Consider the following 21,309-nt stretch of genomic DNA (forward strand, 5'->3'; position numbering starts at 1 on the left):
TTATTGCCTTTCATTGTCCTATCAGCTAATGTAGTAAAATATTGATTGGACTAACAGACTGATCCTAGAGGTTGGCGTTGTAAAATAGATAATCGAGTTCCCGAAAGATGTGTCAGCATATGATATGTCAAACAGTAGAGACAGCTTGTTGTTTCCCATTTGGTTTGTGAAAGGGAGAGCAGATGTAGGCTTGTGCACATGGAATGCATGACAATGAAATTGATTCTGGATGTAGCTGCACGCACCTTGTTCATAAGACTCTCACATGCTTCACCTGTTGCACTACACTTGATCTCAGGTATCCTGGGGCCCCCTTTGCTGACAAAGGCAAAGGGTCAGTACTCAACTTATCCTTGTTTGCCAGTAATATGTATTTTCTGAACAAATTTCAAACACTGTGATCCTGATTGCATTACTTCAAATTGTCTAGCTAACTTAACTGAAATCTTCTCACTTGAATGCAAAAAAAATATTTACGTAACCCAGTCATGTGTCTTTGTTTTTTGCAGCGTTTCATATCTTATAGGTCTTGCCGAAGATGAAAACATCTGAATTGTGTGTCTTAGTGGTAGTCCGATTAATTGAAATAATCAAAGATTAGTTGCAGTGACTAAACAACCAAGCAGTCGATCATGTTTTCTCATAATTGAACACAACCCTTTTGGAGCACTTGGTTGAATTAACAATATTTTTCACAAGGTTGATTTTGTCTTTTACATTTGCTGAGTTCTACAAGCTCTTCCCAAGTCATGATTGAATTTATCATGAAGACTTCAGTAAATTCATCTTCATCAAGATGTTAAAGTTGCAAATACATTTTGTGCAATTTGAAAGAAGACCCAGTAAGAACTACTTGTACTTGAATTAAATATAGGATTCAATATGAATTGAATATTGAATTAGTGTCGATTGTTTAAAAAAAAGAGAATCCCAGGTAATGTAACCTAATTTTGAGATTACTTTATCAGAACCATAACATATATATTTAGGGACTTGTAATGTAGAAAATAAGATCAAAGTGTACAATTAGTGGTACTTACTGTCAAACACTATCCCAGTATATCAGAACATGTATCGCAATACGAGCAGCTGAATCGCAATATATTGCAACACAGTTTATTTGCCAGTACACATCCTTACTTCTTATAGATTTAGATAGTTGTTTCAAGTGGTTAGCTGCAATTACAAGAACCACATGAAACTGCTTTTAGAAAATTGAAGGAAGGATTTAATATTTCCACCAAAATGTTGCTGAAAAAATAGACAGGCGTGCTTCTGTGCTAAATGTTTGAGCTGATAATAGTCTAATGGCAGGAATATGAGCGGTAGAGACTCTATTACCCTGCTCTAATTCACCTTAATACCTCTGTAATGGATCATCACTCATTATGGACTCTCCACCAAGTATGCAGTAATTGGACAAAATATGGCAGTGAGTGGCACATAGCAATCTTTTATGGATCAAACTTGAACAGGATGGCAGATAAAGGGTCCCTTCTGTTGCAACAAGGAATTTCTTTCATTGGCTTCAAGTCATGCAATGCAGGCCTCTACAGAGTCAAATGCATCCTGAACCCCAACTACTGGGAGATCCAAACTTTAATCATTGGTGGAAATAATACAGAGGAAAGTCTGGGACAAGAGTTGGGTCCATGGAGACATCTGTATAAATAGTGGCTTGAAGGCATCTGGTCTGATATCCCCACGTTCCCTTTGTAAAATACCGCTCGATCACTCTCCCCCTGCGTCTCCCAGCTCGAAGTTGCAAGGCAGATTCCCTGTAATTGATTATTGTCAAGGAGGTCAACTCTTCAACTCTGTCCGCCATGGATTTCCACACAGTTTAAGTGGAAAAACCTCTTTTACGTATGCAAATAATTGAACTGATGCATTTTTAGACACATACATGGACAATCGGTGGGAAGTAATAAGACTTGTTATGTGATAACCGACGGAACAGAGAAGAAGCTTTACCATTATTTCTTTCCTGAACAATTTTCTCAAGAGAAATGGTCATTTAGTTTCCATGGTGACTAACTATTCTGGTAAATACACTATTAGAGGTAAATTTGGCCAGATTGGTGGATTCCAGTGTCTACTAGGTCAGGACATGAAGATAGGTGAGAGTTCACGTCTGCCCTGCGATGCTGACAATCAATGTATAAATGTGCCAGCATTCATCACGGGCCTTTTAGCTTGATGCAATTGTTCTCAAGACGAAGCCTGCAATTATTATTCTTCAGGTTCTTTACTTTGCTAAATCTGTCCTCTAATTGATTGTGGCTTTGACAACTTCCACTCGTCCTTGACTCTTTGAACCAGTTTGCCAAAGAATCCAATTCTTTTGCATTGGAACTGCTTGACTTGTCATGTTTAATTGGGTTTATCAGTTGTGAAGGATATCAATAAATGATGACAATTGCATTAGCTTAGATGTGGAACCTGCATTGATAGTGTTAGTTATGGAGGGGGACATGCAAGGGCAGGAGATACCCACTGTGCATTGTGCCAGGTCAGGGGGACTGTCTGAACCAAAACCGTTTGTGTCAGTTAGCCAACATTCTTGTAGCATCATTTTTCATAGATATTAATGTTGTCTGAAGTATTTTGATGTTTTTTAATAGCTTGGTTACCAGGCTTAGTAGAAGCTCAGACTTGGACTTTGGAAAAGTGGCTGAGGTAGCGTAATGGTTAGACAGATCTTATTGTGTGTGTCATTGAAAATATTTAATTCATCACAAAGTGTGCAATAAGTGCTGGTATTTTCTACAAAGCGGATACAGGTATTTCTCTGCCTATTGATGTTTCAGGAATGGTATCATGAACTCAAAACAGATCACTTTGAAAGAACCACTGTGCAATAATTTGAAAATAACCTGCATATGGCGATACCATAAAATGTAAATGTCCCATACCAGTTAGTGAATTAGGTGTCTCAACAGCTTTTTCAGGAAATCCTGAACACTTATGCCATAAGTTTCAGGGATTTTATTAATACACCAGTGTAATCTCATGACAACATACCGTCAAATGTACAGCCCATGAGTCACAAGTCAAGCCAAGTGAAGCAATGAGGGCATTGGGTGGGTGACAAAATTTGACAACGTTGGTGCATGAATCCCTCCTGAAGCGTATTCCAATCATGTCCTAGCCCTAACCCTAACCCCTGTAGCAGTGGATGGGTACCAGGCAGGATGAATTAGTAGCTATCTGGTGCCTCAAAGGCAGCATGGGACAAATGTCTACTCCAAGGGGAGTCGCAAATAAAAGATCAATGCCAATCAATTGATTAGGTAAAAATAATGCAGTGCTTCAAGCATACAGTCATGCCCCATTTATCTGAACACTTGTGTTTTTATTGAAATTGTCCGGATAAGCGAATTTTCGGATATATGAATCATGGGCCATATGTACAAAGAAACATAGAAAGAAATGAACATAGTAGGCAGACATAATCTTTATTGATTACACATAAACAAATATCAGTGCATACATAAAATGTCTCATACCTGTTCATGCAGTTATGCCCGCGTGAAGAAATCAGTCATACCTTTTCTCACAGGCTATGCAGAAAAGTGAGAGGACTTTCGCCGGTCAGTTCGTCACTGTCGACATTCACAAGATCATCGGCAGTAACAGTCACATTTGCAACTTGTGCATAGGATCATAGTGCATCTAGAAGTTCCGACATGGCCATGTCTTCTTGTGGGTCCTCATTTGATTGGATAATATCCACATGACGAAAGCAGTGAGCAATTTTCTTTTCGCTCACAGCTGTCCAGGCTTGCTTGATCATCCGGATTAATTAATTATAATGACCCACAAATTGACACGCCTTAAATTTAACTCAGTGTCACCTTGCTACTCAGAGGTAGTTAATCTTCTCACGCTTCAAAGACTGCCTACTTCTTTCATTATATGGCACGAGAGGCCCTCGGTAATCGTGTGTGAAAACATACAGCCATCCGGATATATGAGACAAAAAATGCACATAATTTAGTGTTTTGTATGTGAAAATGACCGTATGGTTACGGAAACCGGATTTCTGGATAGGTGAGTAATTTTACAATGTTGTGAATTCGTTTTAAGGAATTTTTGTTCGGACGGCGAGTTTTCTGGATATCTGAGGTTCGGATAAACGGGGCACGACTGTATATTGTATGTGGAGATATTCAGACGACTATGACTTTGTCTTTCGGACATGAACTCACCTATATGTACGGAAACAGAAATACAGTCATCAATCGCCATAACACGGGTCTTGGGGTCCACGGATGACCCACCGCTTTAGTAGGCATCTGCGTTTATAATACCTATTACATAATGTAGAACAAAGGCCAAGTAAAATCATATTTTCCAAGGATGTAACAAAACTGCTATTTCGTGCATCGTGCCTAGACAAAACAATATCGTGTCGCTGAAGGTGTAAATAAACAAGCTTTGAAAATAAAAACATATATATGTGGGGGAAACTTGCAATCAAAAGTCACTAGACATGATAATTTCATTGTTGTTCCTGTTACGCTACCTGTTATTCAACTATGCTGGAAATAGCGATCAGCTGTGTACAGAAGTTTTGGCCCAATGTACCGGCCCTCTTCATTTTGGGATTCGTTGATGTTAACACTGTTACAGAAGTTTTGGCCCAATGTACCGGCCCTCTTCATTTTGGGATTCGTTGATGTTAACACTGTTACAGAAGTTTTGGCTCAATGTACCGGCCCTCTTCATTTTGGGATTCGTTGATGTTAACACTGTTACAGAAGTTTTGGCCCAATGTACCGGCCGTCTTCATTTTGGGATTCGTTGATGTTAACACTGTTACAGAAGTTTTGGCCCAATGTACCGGCCCTCTTCATTTTGGGATTCGTTGATGTTAACACTGTTACAGAAGTTTTGGCCCAATGTACCGGCCCTCTTCATTTTGGGATTCGTTGATGTTAACACTGTTACAGAAGTTTTGGCCCAATGTACCGGCCCTCTTCATTTTGGGATTCGTTGATGTTAACACTGTTAACTTGCATTTGTTAAAGTTAAAGAATTTTTATATGCAGCAACACGTTTCTTTCATTTTGCATGTTTTTCTATGAATGTAAGTGATACTCATGAACTATTTGAAATTTGAATTTGAAAGATAGTAGCAAGCTTTTTTACACGATCCAATATTCCATGAAAGGTTGTTTGTTTACTTTTCTGCTGGGATATATATGTGGTTTGTGATACAGCTGAAATTTTGAAGGTGGTTAGGGATGGTATCAAGAGATATTTGTAGTGGCTGTGATTATCTGTTGTGGAATGACCAACTCGAAACCTGAGTTTATCTTGCCCTTGGGATATTTACTGCTGATTCCCTCAAAAGCTCTTTACATATTTTTATTGTATTTTCTTTCAAGCATGCAACTGGGAACTCATTAAAATGTTAATATGTGACCTTTACACCAACATGTGTCAACCACAATAATATTTTTGATTAATCTTCAGATTTGTATGTCATTTCTCAGTATCCAAGATAATAAGTTTGCCTTTTCATTTTGGTTGAGATTAATGTTGCTTTTTTCAGTTTCAGAATTGTTTAATCTTATTTACCATCAGGTCTGCTAGTCTGACATGATATGTCTCAGTATAAAGATTGGAAGACATGACATGGGTCACATGATTTTTCTGATCAGCCAATCAGCAACAATGCTTTGTGACAGTATTTATCATTCAGTATCTCCAGCATTTCAATACCACAGTCAACATCCTTTTTGAATGTATATTGTTGTGGAGATTTTTAGTGTTTTGGAGCTTATGTTATCTTCTCACATAAGAAGGTAACGCACGAAGATCAAAGTTAGAATTGGCCTTCATCAACACATGCTTTTTGTAAGATGCGATCAGATGTTCAAGCTTCCTGACTTTATTGACAAGTCATTGTATCCCATTTGCTTAAAACAATGCTCAAGGTCTTGATCACTGGACTGTCTGGTCATTACTCACTTGGTTACATGCAGCCGTCATACGGCTTGTCTATTGCTGTGTATAGAATTAAACAACAGACCATAGGAAAAATGTGTGTTGTGTATGAAATCAAAAGTTGTGGATCTAGGGAGTGGAGAAAGGAAACCTTTGGTGATGACTACTTGATACGCAGAAAACTCCATGCACCCAGCATTTAAACTGAGCAGTCAAAGGTCACAGAGAGTTTTCTCAATGCACTTCTGAAAGTAGATTTTCTTGCAGAGAGTCAATCAAAATATTTGATTTTCATGGGTTTGTGAATTTCTAGGATTATTTTGTGAATGCCAGGGATTGTCATGTGAATTAAACTGTTTAATGAACATATGCATATGTTCATTTCTCATGTGTTTCTGTTATCTGCTTGTGCATTTTTCAGGGGATTAATTTAAACTCCAATTTTCAAGTAATAAATATAGTAATTTCAAAGTGTGCTGTTCAGGATGTCATTTTGACCATTCTAAAATTGATCTGTATATGTTACATTCATCCTTGGTACTCTGATCTAAAATGTCGTGTGGTCAAGATGTAAGATTGCAATGTGCAAAATGGGAAAATGCATTTATTGAATATTTAGGTTTTCTTACAAGAGGCCAACTGTATATCTCTATTGATATCCATGTATAAGTAAACTGTAACTCACTGAAAAGTTGTGGTGGTTTTGTCATGAATATCATCATCTCCATGTGTACATTTAGTCTATTTCCTGGAAATGGAATTTAATAATAATCGTGGAAAGGTTTTAAACATATTGACAGTCCAGTTGAAGGTGGGAGTGTCTTAGCGAACCTGCACTAGTTGCTTGTTCATAAGGAAGTTGCCTCTTCTTACTAACTCACAAGAACATAGATAAGGGTGTTTTTCCTAACTGGGAAGAAGCTGCATCAAACTGAACCAGCAGATATAACAAATTCTTAGGGTTTTTCCACAGCCAGCTTGCTGTAAGCCAGCTTGCTGTAAATTTTTGTGGATATGATTATAATGAATTAAACTTGTTGGTCCCAGTGAGCTCTTTCTAACTTGTGTTGGGAATCAGAAACCAAATCCACTATCGATTATTGGAGGACTTGTGGTGAACAATTATCTTTCATAATCGAAAAATATACATTTTTGATGTAAGTAATGATGTTTGATTTTTTATTTTAAGTTATGTTAATGTAATGACTCTTTTTATTTATACAAGTATTTATCAGTATATCACATTATGTTCACAGTAGATTATTCATCGACAGGTTTCCGTAATATTTACCATAGTGATAAATATGAAACACAATGAATACAGTGCACATAGCTTTAGACTGTTGAGCGTATGTTTGCTCATGAATTTTGTCAAATTTAATGGTTAGTTTATGTCAAGCATGTTATACTGAACCAACAAAATTCTGATTAATCCAAAATATGTTTCTTACGGGCAATAAGTATTTTCATTCTTTCTTTCAACTGATTTTCAATTATTATCCCCCCGGCATGTAATGCGACACCTCATCTGTCCGTCCGTCCGTAATCATTTTGTTTCTGGAGCATAACTCAGAAACCGTTCAATATTTTTAGACCAAACTTGATAGATATAATGATCTTAACTGCTATTTACAGAGTTTGGGCATTTTTCTTTTTATCCCCCCAGCATGTAATGCGGGGGGATATAGTCGACGCCTCGTCTGTCCGTCCATCCGTCCATAATCATGTTGTTTCCGGAGCATAACTCAGAAACTGTTCAATATTTATAGACCAAACTTGATAGATAAAATGATCTCAACCTATAGTTGTGCCTTTTGCTATTTAGAGAGTTTTGGCATTTTTATTTTTTTTGTTTTTCCATGGAACATTTTGGTGTTAGTCTAGTGGTGGGGCAGGCTTCATTTCTGGAGCATAACTCAAAAACCGTTCAATATTGTTTTGCAGAACTTGGTAGATATATGTGACAGACCCCAAAGTGGTGCCTTTTGCTATGTACAGGTTTTTGTGATTTATTATTTTCTCGGTTTCCATGGAAATGTTTCGGAATTCATCTCAAAATGGAGGAATGGGCTTCGTTTCCGGAGCAGAACTCAAAAACTGTCCAATATCTTTCAGCAAAACTTGGTAGATATACCAGTCAGAAGCTGCAATGGTGCTTTTTGCTAGTTACAGGTTTTTGTCATTTCTTAGTTTCTTGGTTTCCATGTATCAAAAGTGAGAGGTGTGTTTCATTTCCGGAGCAGAACTCTAAAACTTCTAAATATCTTTCAGCAAAACTTGGCAGATATGTGTGGCAGACCCTAAAGTGGTGCCTTTTGATATTTACACATTTTTGTGATTTATCATTTTCTCAGTTTCCATGGAAATGTCTCGGACTTAGCCTCAAAATGGAGGGATATGCTTTGTTTCCAGAGAATAACTCAAAATCCGTTCAATATTTTTCTGCAAAACTTGGTAGATGTATCAGTCAGAACCTGAAGTGGTGCCTTTTACTATTTCCAGGTTTTAGTGATTTATCATTTTCTCAGTTCCCATGGAAACGTTTTTGACTTACTCTCAAAAGTGAGAGAGGTGTGTTTCGTTTCCGGAGCAGAACTCAAAAACTTGTTAATATCTGTCAGTAAAACTTGGTAGATATGTGTGGCAGACCCCAAAGTGGTGCCTTTTGCTATTTCCTTTTTTTTTTTTTGATGTATTATTTTCTCGGTTCCATGAACATGTTGCTGACTTCGTTTCCGGAGATGTGCTCGAAAACCATTTCATATCTTTCAAGATCTTGGCAGATATATGAGACAGATCTTGAAATGGTGACTTTTTCTGATTACAGATATATGGCATTTATATTTTTCATGAATACCATGGAAACAATTCAGACTTGGCTGTAACTGTTGGATGATATGTCCTTTCAAATATGTGGGGGCCAGGGGGATCTTCTGATGGCTCTTGTCTTTGATTATTGGAACACCACTAATTCTAACTGTAGTTTTCTGTGTGACGTTGTTGCAGTTGTGCAAAACATCAACACCAGAAGAACATTGTGAGGTTGTTTGTCAAAAGCTCTGCAAGAATATTGGTTTCTACGAAAATAAATTGAAGGTTTCCTTTATTATTTTAAAATAAGCCTGTGGAAGTTTGAATTTCAAGAAAAAAGATGATTTTTTTTTTTATTACAAATCCTATATGATAAAACAGCAAGATCAACTTGTAACAGGTGTGTGATTTTGTGGCCATGTTGTGATTCCCTAATAATGATGGTACATTAGTGTTTCCTGTCGCGCAGTAATCTACTTTACACACGCTGTAATTAGTAGCTAGGCTTTCGTTATGTGGAGGAGTGAACAAGGACGTAGAGGTCCTCAGTGTATTGAAAATTTAATGACATTCTGAGGATTGGCCGAAGTTATATTTCATTCACGTTTGTGAATCAGGCTATTAGTGCTTGTTAGTCGTTAGGTGCTGCCTGCAGTGATATTCAATCTGTGAATACACAATGCTGCTTAGAAAGTGGTTAAATGTATCATGTTGTGTTTTGGATTATACTTCCCCGGGTAATTTAGAGATTCTAGTACTTTAGTTGGGATGTGTTCCATCTGAGATTGGAACTCAGAGTCTTGCACCTATTCAGCAGTGCACAAAGTCAGCCATCTAACCCACTCAGCCACTGCCAAAGTACTAGAATCTGTATTTTGCTGAGAAAGTGTAATCCATATAATGTAAAGTGTTCAATTTCCATTTGTAGGATATCAATAAATGACTAAGTCTGGACTAGTCAATCCAGTGACTGATATCATTCTACACAATTTGGATAAAATGACTCACCGCTGAATCCCATTAGTCCCCTCTTACAATGACCATAGGCTGCTCTAATAATCAGTCACAAGTCCAAAGATTATGTCTTTTGATCAATACATTTCATAGCAGTACATTAAGATTATATCTGGATTCGACATGCATTAACAAAATGTCTGAGCCCCACCACCCAATTCCATTAGCCTTCTCTTACAGCAAACATAGGCTGGTGTGATACTAATAGCCCAAATTCCAAAGCCTATGACTTAATCTGAACAATTGGTAGTGAATACATTAAGATTACATCTGGATTTGACATGCATTAACAAAGTGTCCTAGCCTCACCACCAGATCCCATTAGTCCTCTCTTACAACAAACATGGGCTGCACTATTAGCCCCAAGTCCAAAGCCTATGTCGATTAATCTGAACAAGTTACAGTCAATGCAATTAATTCAACTGTGTAAGTAAGTGATGGCATGTAACATATTTTCTTGTTTTATAATGAGATATAGATGTGTAGAAGGATGGGATTTACCAACTAAAGAGCAAACTAGTCCTTGGCCCAGAAAAGTAACCTAATGTAAGCACATGGTCTGGATGAAAACTTATGCTCAGACTCAGCTGCTTTCATGATATTTTTTATATTGAAATGTCAGTCAGTGGTTCCCTACATTTGAGGGCTGCACTAAACAAACTGTATAGTGGTATTTACCGGTTCAGACATGAAATCGATATGTATTGCGATACCCTGATTGAAAACCAGTTTTTCAACATGCACTCCGGAAAACTTTGTAACACTCTGAAATCTGCAGATATTTTTGTTTTTCACACCGGATATCAAGTTACGTCCGGTTTGAAGTTCTGAATCTTTTTAAGTGTTTCGGAATGTTTTAGATCTGAATTTTATGAATATTCACTCACTGACATGTCCTGACCCTTTCAAATTGCAATATATCTCAATATGAAAATTCTCTGCAATACCCAGCTTTACTATGTTAATACACAAATCTTTATTTCTATTATCAACTTGTTAGAATATAAAAAGAATATAAAATTCTAACATGTAAAACCTTCAACAATTCATGAAAAAGAATATCAGGTCAGTCTGTGATAAAATGCTATGCTTATTTATTTTTGAGTATCAGAAGTAAAAATTTGTTATTTGATGAACAAACTAACTCCCACTGAAATGTCCACTTTGAAATTGGTATTATTGATCAAACAAATCAGCCAAGTTTATCTGAGGAATTCATTTCGTTTTTCCTCCTCACTGAGATCCATACGTAGGTTGAAAGGAGGTTATTTTGGAAGTCAGTGGGCTACATCAGTCACACACACCATGACATAGTGTCTTGGTGGCGGTATATCCTCCTCCAATAGGTCTTCATGAACCCAGTCTAAGATGTTGAACCAAGCTCAGTGATGCTGGAGCTCATATCATCTTGCTTTGAAGTGGCTCTGACGGTTTTAGAAGAACCAAAGGCTTTGTAATAGCAATACATGTATCTTTCTTAAGATTCTGAAATGTTTCAGTTACTGACATTTTGTGTGTGAAGAACTAATATACTTTTTCTCTTCTAAATGCACCTGACTATTTTGTTTTCAAAATGATTTCTTGGATTTGAAATTGCAAGGATCTACCATGGATGATTTCAAGAGATCTTAATGAATTATATGCGTGCCAACAACACATGCCAAAACATTCACTTCAAATGGCATGAAATAGTCTTTGTATTCAGATTCTTTCGTCTGAATGTATGAACTGTTGCCATCTTTTTCATTTACATTTAGTGAGCTTTATAAAAAGCTGTCTTCAGACAAAATATCACAATAGCCACCATTCGTAGCACAACAATCTGAGCCTAATTTAGATGCATTGGTTCTTGTGAGAGTGTATCATGTTGCAATTTGGGATGGATGAAATATTGAAATGTGGGTGTTCTCTTCTTTTTTTTGGTGGTGAATTCATCATCGACAGGTGTGATTAATGTTACCAATGTTGCCATCAGCCTATTACAGTCACATAGAAGAATATATTGTGAATGTTGCTTCCAGAATCAAATCTGCTGAAAGATTGGAATATGTACACTAAATGGAATTTTTTGTATTTATCTAATAGTGTATTTCCTGGACAAGATTCATTCATTCATTCATTTGTGCCCAAATAATGGAATTCATTCATTCATTCATTCATTCATTCATTCATTCATTCATTCATTCATGCCAAAATAGTGAAATCAATATTTGTTTAATAGTATGAGTTTCTCCATTTTAATATAGTCAAATCCTGATGAGTAGTATGCCAGTGTTTCGAAGATCACTGACACCAAGTGTGTATATGGTTTTGTCAAATCTTGGTTATTACTGATTTTTCAGTGTTGTGTGAAACACTCTGTACCCTTGGTCAAACGTTCCAACATCCAACTAGTTTGGTCTGGGTTCATTTGGTACAATTGATCATGTGAAGTAAATGTGATTTGCTTACACGTTTGTAACTCTTTCGTGTAGTTCCCATCAGGTTGTGTGTTGTATGTGCAGCCCCTAATCAGGTGAACACACTGTAACAGAAGAAGAAACATCACATCAGTCACTATAAATGATGCAAAGGGTCAAGATCAGGCATGCATACTCAAGGAATTTTGACACACAATGGAAAAATTCACTAAAATGAATATCTTCAAATTTGAGGAACTCAGTGTTTTAACAAATCCAACACTAATACTGTGATAAACTCACTTTGAGGAGGAGTTAAACCTCTTCAGACAACTGAAATGTCTACATCTATATCAGAGAGGCAGGTGTGACGGAGTATCTCTGTGGTATGGACATTTTATTCAACTAGGAAGTGCTTATTCTTACCATCATTTCAGACAGTGAATTTTTGGGTAAATATCATGATGTGGTTCAGTGAACAGAAGGAGTCTTTGCAGGCAAACCAAGCACCTGTTGCTTTTACTTGAGGCTCTTATTTTATATGTTATTCTGTATATGTATATGTTAATGTAATTAAGTGAAGCCATGTGCTATGAATGTTTCTTTTCTTCTTTGTTACTTACTTGGGATTCAGATACACCAGTGATGATTTAATAAACAGTATTTCTGTTTGTGTCAAACTTTGCATGAATAATCAATGGCTTTTGCAAAGTGGTCAAATGTTAATATTTTCCAGTTTTCATCAGCAGCTTTGAATAGCACTGAGGGAAGAAATCTGAGAATAAATAGAGAAACACTGCCAGGAAGTGGTGTTTGACTTGTTTCTATCAGTATATTCATGTATTACTCTGGAATAGTATGTAATAGATTCTAGTACATTTTGAATAGGGGACCATTCTGGATTTGAACCAGCACTTTCAGAACAAGGCCCCTAATCACCAGAACACAGACTCAATGACTGAACCAACTCTGCCACTAAGATTTTCTCTTAATGGAACTCTGACTTCTAGTATAGATTATGTATGTTGTTTTGTATTTCACAATTTGTCTGTTAATCTGAGTCTGTTCATGTTAAACTTGATCTTTTTTTAAAGCAAGATTGTTATCTTCTATGCAGATTTGACAATCTTCTGAATCTAATGTTACAGTGGTCATTTCAAGAATAGTTTTCCATGAAACCTTAACTATTAAGCCACAACAACAGGCGCTTCACCTGCCAATCCATGCATATTGAACAAGTATTGTATGTTGTTTATGTACAATTCTGGAGAGGAGAAAATCAGTCATCATGGAGATTTTAAAACTCAGCAACATTTGTCCTTTAGAACAAGGGTGTAGTTGTACTCACTGTGTCCAGTGAGTAACACAGAGGATAAAACCACAGAGAATCCCAGGGGAAACCTTACTTTGCTGCCAGACTAGAAAGCATCAATTTATAGGGCATTCTGTGCTGGTAAATCTCATGTTATGTGGATATTGCTTAGATTAAGTAAAGGATTTTGGCCTCTGTACAGGGGTTGCAGTCATGGAGCCCAACAATATGCATATCATATCCTTACCACGTCTTCCTTACCAATAATTATGGCCACTAGACAACCGTGTTTGTCTCCTCTAGGCTGGTGGGATGGACTTGCAGCCAGACGGGGGAATCGAGACTCTGAGATCTGTCATTGACCAATCAGCCAAATGGTCACCCTTTCGTCTTGTTTTCTCAAAGATCAGTGATATCTGATAAAGTGCGTAAGGTCAACAAACGTGTCCCTTGTAGTCATGTAGGTGACCACTGGCAGTTGGGCATCTGTCGGACATACCATTTTATCTCATATGATGTCAGTTCCTGGAAGTCTTCGAAGGTTTATCATGATGAATGTTTTCATGTGTGTGGTTAGGAATGACTGAAAACAACATGCAAGTATGAATAAAACGTTTATTGATGGCAATTTAAGCCTTCACTGGGTTTGGTTGCCTCCGACATTTCCATCATGACACTGCACCGATAAAATTGTCAGATTAATCAAAATCAAAACGTCAGAAAAGAAAAGCTATCACAGTTTACGATTTTCAGTGTTGGTCATCTTAAAGGGCCAGTTGTTTTGTATCAGAGAATTGAACAGTGATACAAACCAATCAGTTCATCTCAGTTTCTACCCTTGGAAGATATTTTCGTCAACAAATTACAATGTGCAAAGTATACAGATATTCTCTCCTTATTAACAGGACACTCATGATTCATCTAAATCAGTCTATCAATCTAAACAGATTTAAAGTTCAATCTTTGAAAATGTGGGAAATACAGATAAGAAATTATGTGCTGAAGAACCCAAGTTAACTCTTAAATTTCACTATCTGTCTTTTGAGCGGTCTTTATTTTTCAACACTTAATTTTGGAATCCATTTGTTAGTTTTATGCAAGATGTATCTTGATATTGTGTTGGAATATTTCTGCAAAATCATGTGAGAACAAATACTCAGCAAATCACACCCACTCACCAAGAACTTCCCTTGCAGTATATGCTAATTATTACAGTTAAGAATTTACCGTGACAAACTATGTAAGAAATCCCCTGTGAACTAGCAAAACAGATCAAAGACAAATCGTTCAAATTCTGTATTATTATGCAACGAGAGCAAGGTATACAAAGTCACAAGTCAATATAACAATGCTGATTACAAATACAATTCAAGAGAGACAAAATGTAAGTCAATGGGTCACAAGATATATATAGTAGCAAACTCACCAAAGTTTTGGTGTGAGAGAGAACAGCTATGCAGAATGTAAACACAGCGATTGGTGTGACAGCAGATAATGTAGATTCAGGCGTTGATGGATGCAACACGGCAGCTAGCCTATTTATATATATTTAGCCATTTCCCGAAAGTTCGGGCACAAAGGAACATCTTCAACACTGTAGAATGCCCTAGAATAAGTCTCCCGGAAGAGACTAGGAACAGATAAATTCCAGAAAACCAGAATCCTAAAAGTGTTCACCATCTATTAAAACGAAATGTGACCCATCATATTTAATATTCAAAACACTAAATGTTGTGACCTAATAATAATTATTACTTAATTATATTTAATAACAAAAATATACAGAAAATACACACTCGTAACATAATTGTTACCGACAGAAGAATATTTTCAGTTTTAATTATTTTCTGTCACTAGACAAATGAGTCTTCATTTTCCCTTTATATTACACTATGTCTAGTAGACAGTGAACAAGTACGACTGAATTAGTAAATCATCATGTCTAGTTATTATCATGTTATGTTGCAAGTTTGATATTTTTATTGACCTAAACTGCACACAAAACAAGTACAAAATCATAACAATAATCAATGTTTCTCCTGTTATGTATCAGAGTAGGTATATAAGTGACAATCACAGGGATATGATTTGAAACAAAACACAATAAAACACAGGTGACTAACATTACCAGTATGTAACACTCTAAGTCATGAAAAGTATGAAAGTGTTTACTAACATACACTGTCACTACGTTGCCTGATTGAGTGATTCTAGTTTTGTGTTACTTTTGTTTTACAATAATCCAGTAAAAAGCATGGTGTGTGATGAACTTTGAAAGTTTTCATGATAAGCAAAGGATACCCCATCACTACACATAACAACATGTGCCAACTCAAAGGCCCCTATGACCTCCCTTAGTTTGAACACTGTTATACATTCATATCAACCTATTCTGTATGTGCAGGTTTGTCGTTTATTTGCAAGAGGAAATGAGCTGTGTATTTCGAATCTCCAAACTGCTGTTTCATGGTGGGGTGTTTTTCTATGTTTCAGCTGGACAACGCTGACGAGCAGGCAGCTCAGGTGCGACGAGAGTTAGACCGGCGGCTTCAGATGGTGGAGATGATGGCAAGGGTAACTACTTCTTTTCAAGTCAATTATACTGATTGCGTAGATTGATGCTCATGATGTTGATCACTGGATTGTCTGATCCAGAGTCCATAATTTACAGATCGCCATTATATACATGGAATATTGCTGAAGGTGGCATCAAACAACAAACCAAACCAAAAACTTCTTTTCAAACTTTGTTTGAAGATAAAGTATTTACATGATGCTTGTTCGATATGAGTTTCTTGGAAACCGTTTCAGTGAGGCAGTGTTGCAGAAGCCAACTTGTTCAAGCATTTTCCTAAACTGAAAAAAGAATCTTTCTTAAAGCCGTGAACTTAAAATAGTTATTTGCTATTCACCATTCGGAAGAATTTAGACAAAAGATATTTCTGTAAAGCACAAATGAAGCTTGACAAACATTATTTGACCATGAGTAGGTTATATGTGTTCAGTGCATGAGCCAACAACTATCATAACTGATCGTGTCTATTTCTTTTCAAGATTTGTTTGGTGAATTTAGCTGAACTCTATGTAGATTATTTCTACTCCAAGGGTGCTCAAGTCTCATTTACAAAAATCAAAATAGAAGATATCAGATATTTCAGTGTAAAAATGCGAAAAAAAACTAATTTATAACTATCTGCAGATCTTTTGTGAGAGACCCAAATCTGAGATTGCCATAGAAGGAAAGTAAGCTGACACTTGGCGTGAATGATACATTTCAGACATCATTAAAAACCAAAATTAGATGAAACCTATCCATGGCATTTCTTATTGTCTGTGTTTACTCAGTTATTTGCGTATTCATTCGAGGTGAACTATTTACAACTTGGTTATCTTTTATTGCACTTTTCAGCCAGTTTCAATTATGGGGATGTAGCTCGGTAGCTTCCACGAATTTATACAACAATGAGAAATGTAATGATGTGTGGAGGGGTAGTTTCAAGATTTGGAGCTGGTGTGCCACTGGTGCTCTTACTTGATTTGTAGCAAGGTAAATCTATATTTGATGAGTCAAGGAATTTTGATCTAAATCCCTGATTTGTCTTTCTGAACATCAACATGCATCATGATCAGTCATGCTGGATTTCTTGCCAAGCCATGTCATTTTTCTGGTTAGCTATGAATACCAATCTGATTTAGGTTTGAATTGCTATGGTGATGGTTGAGTAGCCAAGTGGTTGAAGTGTTCATTCATCATGCCCGAAGGCACAGGTTCATAATTCACATCGGTAGAATTTGTAAAGTTCATTTCTAGGATTTTCTTATCCCACCTTTCTTCAATTCCACCTCAGTGATATTGCTGGAATTTTTTGTCGAAAGAAGAGTATAATCTCGCTCACCCTAATTGTTGTGAAATGTGGCATAATTTTGTTGAAGGTGGCATAAGATCTCACTCTAATTGTTATATTGTACAACTGTGTTACTGTATGAAATAGAAACTTTTGTCCTTAAAGGGACAGTCCATTAACATATATACAGTTAGTGAGTCCAGTTTATATTTTATAAGAAGCCAATTGCAGAGGGGAGCTTTTGTTTTTGTTAGGGGTGAGTTACAAAATACTCATTGGCGGCTTCATTATATCAACAGCCAGTGTTTATCTTGGCCATAATCTCCTCAGGAATATGCTTCTCTTGTGTAAAACCAATCACTTTCCTATCGTCGTACAAAGGTCATGTCATCATGTCTTTCACACTCCAGTCATGTGTTTCACATCCGTTTCATTTTGGACAAATCTATGCATATTTAAATAAACATATGTCAAGAAATGTTAACTGCATTCGAACATTTAATCCTAAAACATGATGAATTTTTCCATTTGTAAAGTTTTCTTCCATATGCTACCAGACAATCAGATGTGTTAAGGTATATTGTCATGCACTTCTCAGAGTTGTTGTGTATGTATATCATTATTCAAGGCAAATTTTTCAAACTTTAAAGCAAGAGAAAAGTCCTCCACACATGGGCTGTAGTTACTTAACAATGCTTCAGTACAGTTGATGTTCGGTTCCTTTAGATTCGATTCAACATTTCGAAGTAGTGAAGAAAAAGAATGTGGAGTGTCACAAATTTTCTGCTGTTTCAAACGCTCCCATACCTAGACAAAAAACATTGCTGGAACTTCATTTCAAGTAGTTGTTTTACTGGGATTTTTAGTTTCACATTGACATTTGTGGAGGTAATCTTTTTGTATTTCAACTTTTCCTCTCACACAGCTAATTGGATTGATATGAGTTTGGTGCTCATGTTCCTGTTCATATGGGCTTCGAGTTTGTTCAGGAAATAAAAAACAAATTCAGTGAAGCCATCAGCCAGACACATTTCATTATCGGCTCCTCAGAAACTCCAACTCTACTTCGTGGGTCAGATGACTAGCAAAAGTAGTTTGTGATTTGTTTGCAGGCATTTATGTTTTGAAATGTAAGTGTTGCTTCCAGTTTCATCTCCAAACAGCAAAAGACTCTACAAATGCCATGATGAGAATGAACTTTAAGATATCCATACAGTGATACTGGAGTTTTCTTTAATTATCTTTCTAAATTCAATGAAATATTACACTCTGATTCATTAAGTTTAGTACCTCATCTTTCATGCACTTATCATTTTTGATGTATGAATTCCATGTGAATGTTCAGAGGCAGAAGTTTGTACTCCCCAAATCTGGCTTTGATATCTCATGTAAAATAAGCTCTAAATATGTTTGTGTTTATGGGCTGAAATATTAAAGAACATTATGTAGGTCTATGAACACCTGATGTTTGTTATCAAATACAGATAAACTAGCTTTCATCCCATGTTGGGTTACTCGTAGGTATTTCAAGTTACAATGCCTCATGGTTGTCGTGAACATGTGAGTTTAGTTTTACGTTGTTTTCAGCAAAATTCCAACAATATCAAAGTGGGGACATGGGCTTCATGCATTCTACCCACTTAAGAAATCAAAGCCTTTGGGATGAAAAGCGATTGTTTTAACCACTCCCCCATGTTTGTTGTGAAAATTAGCTCTAAATGAAATGGTTGGTATAGCTGTTAATCGCTGAATTTCCTGGTCCAGACATCCATGTACAACGTGATGCCAGAAGTATTCTTTAAAGAGCAATATTTCCAGAAAAGAATAGTGTCATACCTCCGTACTTTATCAAGTTTCCCTTGGAGTGTATGTAGGCTATAATCAGTTGTGGAATTCATATAAGGTTCTAACTTAGTGTAAAGTGATATTTGTTCAGATATCATGGATGGTGTCATATAGTTCAGCAGTCAGGATAGATAGTTATTGTCACTGTAATGTTCTTTTGATGTGTATCCATACATTATCAATAATATTAAGATCAGGAGACTGTGCAGGCCAAGTCATGCAATTTACAGCATTGTCACGCTTGTATTCCTGAATAATTTGTGCCCAATGCACTTCACTGTCACCTTGAAACCGATATGGTTCCTTGTTGGAGTGCAGAGCTAGAACCGGCCAGAGGTTGTCTTCAAGTATTTCACAATGCTTGAAAGCATTATTATTACCATCAACACAACACAAAGTTGCAACACTGTACCAAGTTAAAGAGCAACAGATCATATCTGATGTTCTTTTGCTGTTTTGAGTGAATCATGCATTTGGGACGATAGGCTTCATGTACACTTCACCAGACGAAAACTCTTCCATTCTGACCATTAACTACCTGTGATTTATCACTGAATATCACCTTGTTTCTGCGGATTTTGTACTGTCCAAATTCTCCTTTCCAAACACCAGGGAAGTTGTTTCCTTCTGTTCACTTCCATCACAACACGGCGCATAGTAACAACCCGATGGAAAACACCTTCCCATGCAAAACGCTTTGAATTATTCTACTGTTTACTTGTTCATGTTGACCAACATCATGATCATGGGTATTGTCTCTGAGAATGTTAAATCTATTCTTGCGGACACTTCTCAACAGAACATGTACACTACGAATTCCAGTTCACTTTTGTCAGCCTACCACTTCATGGCTGTTTTCAACATTATCATCATGATTCATATATTTTTACCCAACATAATTTTTCTTTCCATTCTGTTTGAAATCAACAATTAGTTATTTCATACTGATGTTGAGTTTCTTTGATTTTCGGGTATTGTTTACAGCAGCAGACAATTTCTGCATTCCAAGCAGACAACATTTGACGTCATTGCACATGCACGCTAATTGTCTATATCAAACATATCAAACATGAAAATATGTTCAGTATTTGTAAAGCAAGAGACAAAATGTGAGACCTTGTAGTCGAAGCAGAACAACCATTTTCTAAAAATTGTAAATACTTTTATCATCACACTGTATCATGAATGAGTGATGAAGTGAGTTGGGTGTGACTTTGAACAATGCTCCAGTTACATCACTACATGTCAGCTTCATGTGATAGGAAAGGCCGAAGTGATGCATGTCTCAAGACACTTTACAGCATTTGTGAAACTCACATGCACTAACAAACCCAGAAAGATGGGATGACCAAAAGATCCAAATTAAGATCATTGGTTCCTGGTGCCCCAAGGGATGCAACTCTTTGCAGGTATTTGCAACACCTCTGTTGTTTTGACCACTCATGTCCACTGATGCAGCTTAATTCAACATTCACATTTCTTGTGTCCCATGCTGTGATATTGCTGGAAATACAACCCAACTCACTCACTCACTCATGATTTCTGTGTCAAAATTAGCAACTATGTATTTCTGCTTCATTTGTGAGATACTGGAGACAAGCTTCAAAAGCATTCACTCACTCACCTGACCAGTCTCTGCATTTGCCATTCATTAAAGTTGGAATTGATGTTGTATAGATCAAGAGATCTTCATTGTTCCTGTGTGGCAGTTCAGCCATATAGGCATTGTGTTTCTGGTGTCCCATCCATACTCAAAATACATATTTTGACTTTTTAGGAACATTAACAATCTTTGTTTTGGTGCAAAAATTTCAGTGGAAAGTTATGAGAGCAATATTTTGATGATGTTATGACTGATCAATGCTTGTGAAGGATGGTTATGGATATATGAAGTCACATTGCCTTCTCAAAATATCCTGGTATACTGTGCTTAAATCTCAGCAAATTCAACAAATTCAGAATTTTTATATACGATATTGATGGATGGTGGAACTGGTTCAGGCTTCAAAAAGTTTATTTTCTGTGGGTGATTTTTTCAGACAGTTATCAAATGATTGTTGGCACAGTGCCAAATCTGTGCTTGTAGACTGTAGACGATTGGGTGAGCCAAGTTTCCTGGATTCTTTCT

At 36.7% G+C, this 21,309-nt stretch overlaps 1 protein-coding gene across 2 annotated transcripts in view; it reads left to right on the forward strand.

The window, feature by feature from the left end:
• Positions 1–21,309, forward strand: part of LOC137296187 (calcium-dependent secretion activator 1-like) — a 107,038-nt gene that overhangs the window by 17,626 nt on the left and 68,103 nt on the right. For both annotated transcript variants that reach the window (XM_067827904.1, XM_067827903.1), the window contains exon 2: positions 15,985–16,065. In XM_067827904.1, coding sequence (XP_067684005.1) covers positions 15,985–16,065 — 81 coding nt within the window. The remainder of the gene's footprint in view (positions 1–15,984; positions 16,066–21,309) is intronic.

Source organism: Haliotis asinina, chromosome 9 (genome assembly GCF_037392515.1).
Source record: "Haliotis asinina isolate JCU_RB_2024 chromosome 9, JCU_Hal_asi_v2, whole genome shotgun sequence".
In the NCBI taxonomy this organism is placed as follows: Eukaryota; Metazoa; Mollusca; class Gastropoda; order Lepetellida; family Haliotidae; genus Haliotis; species Haliotis asinina.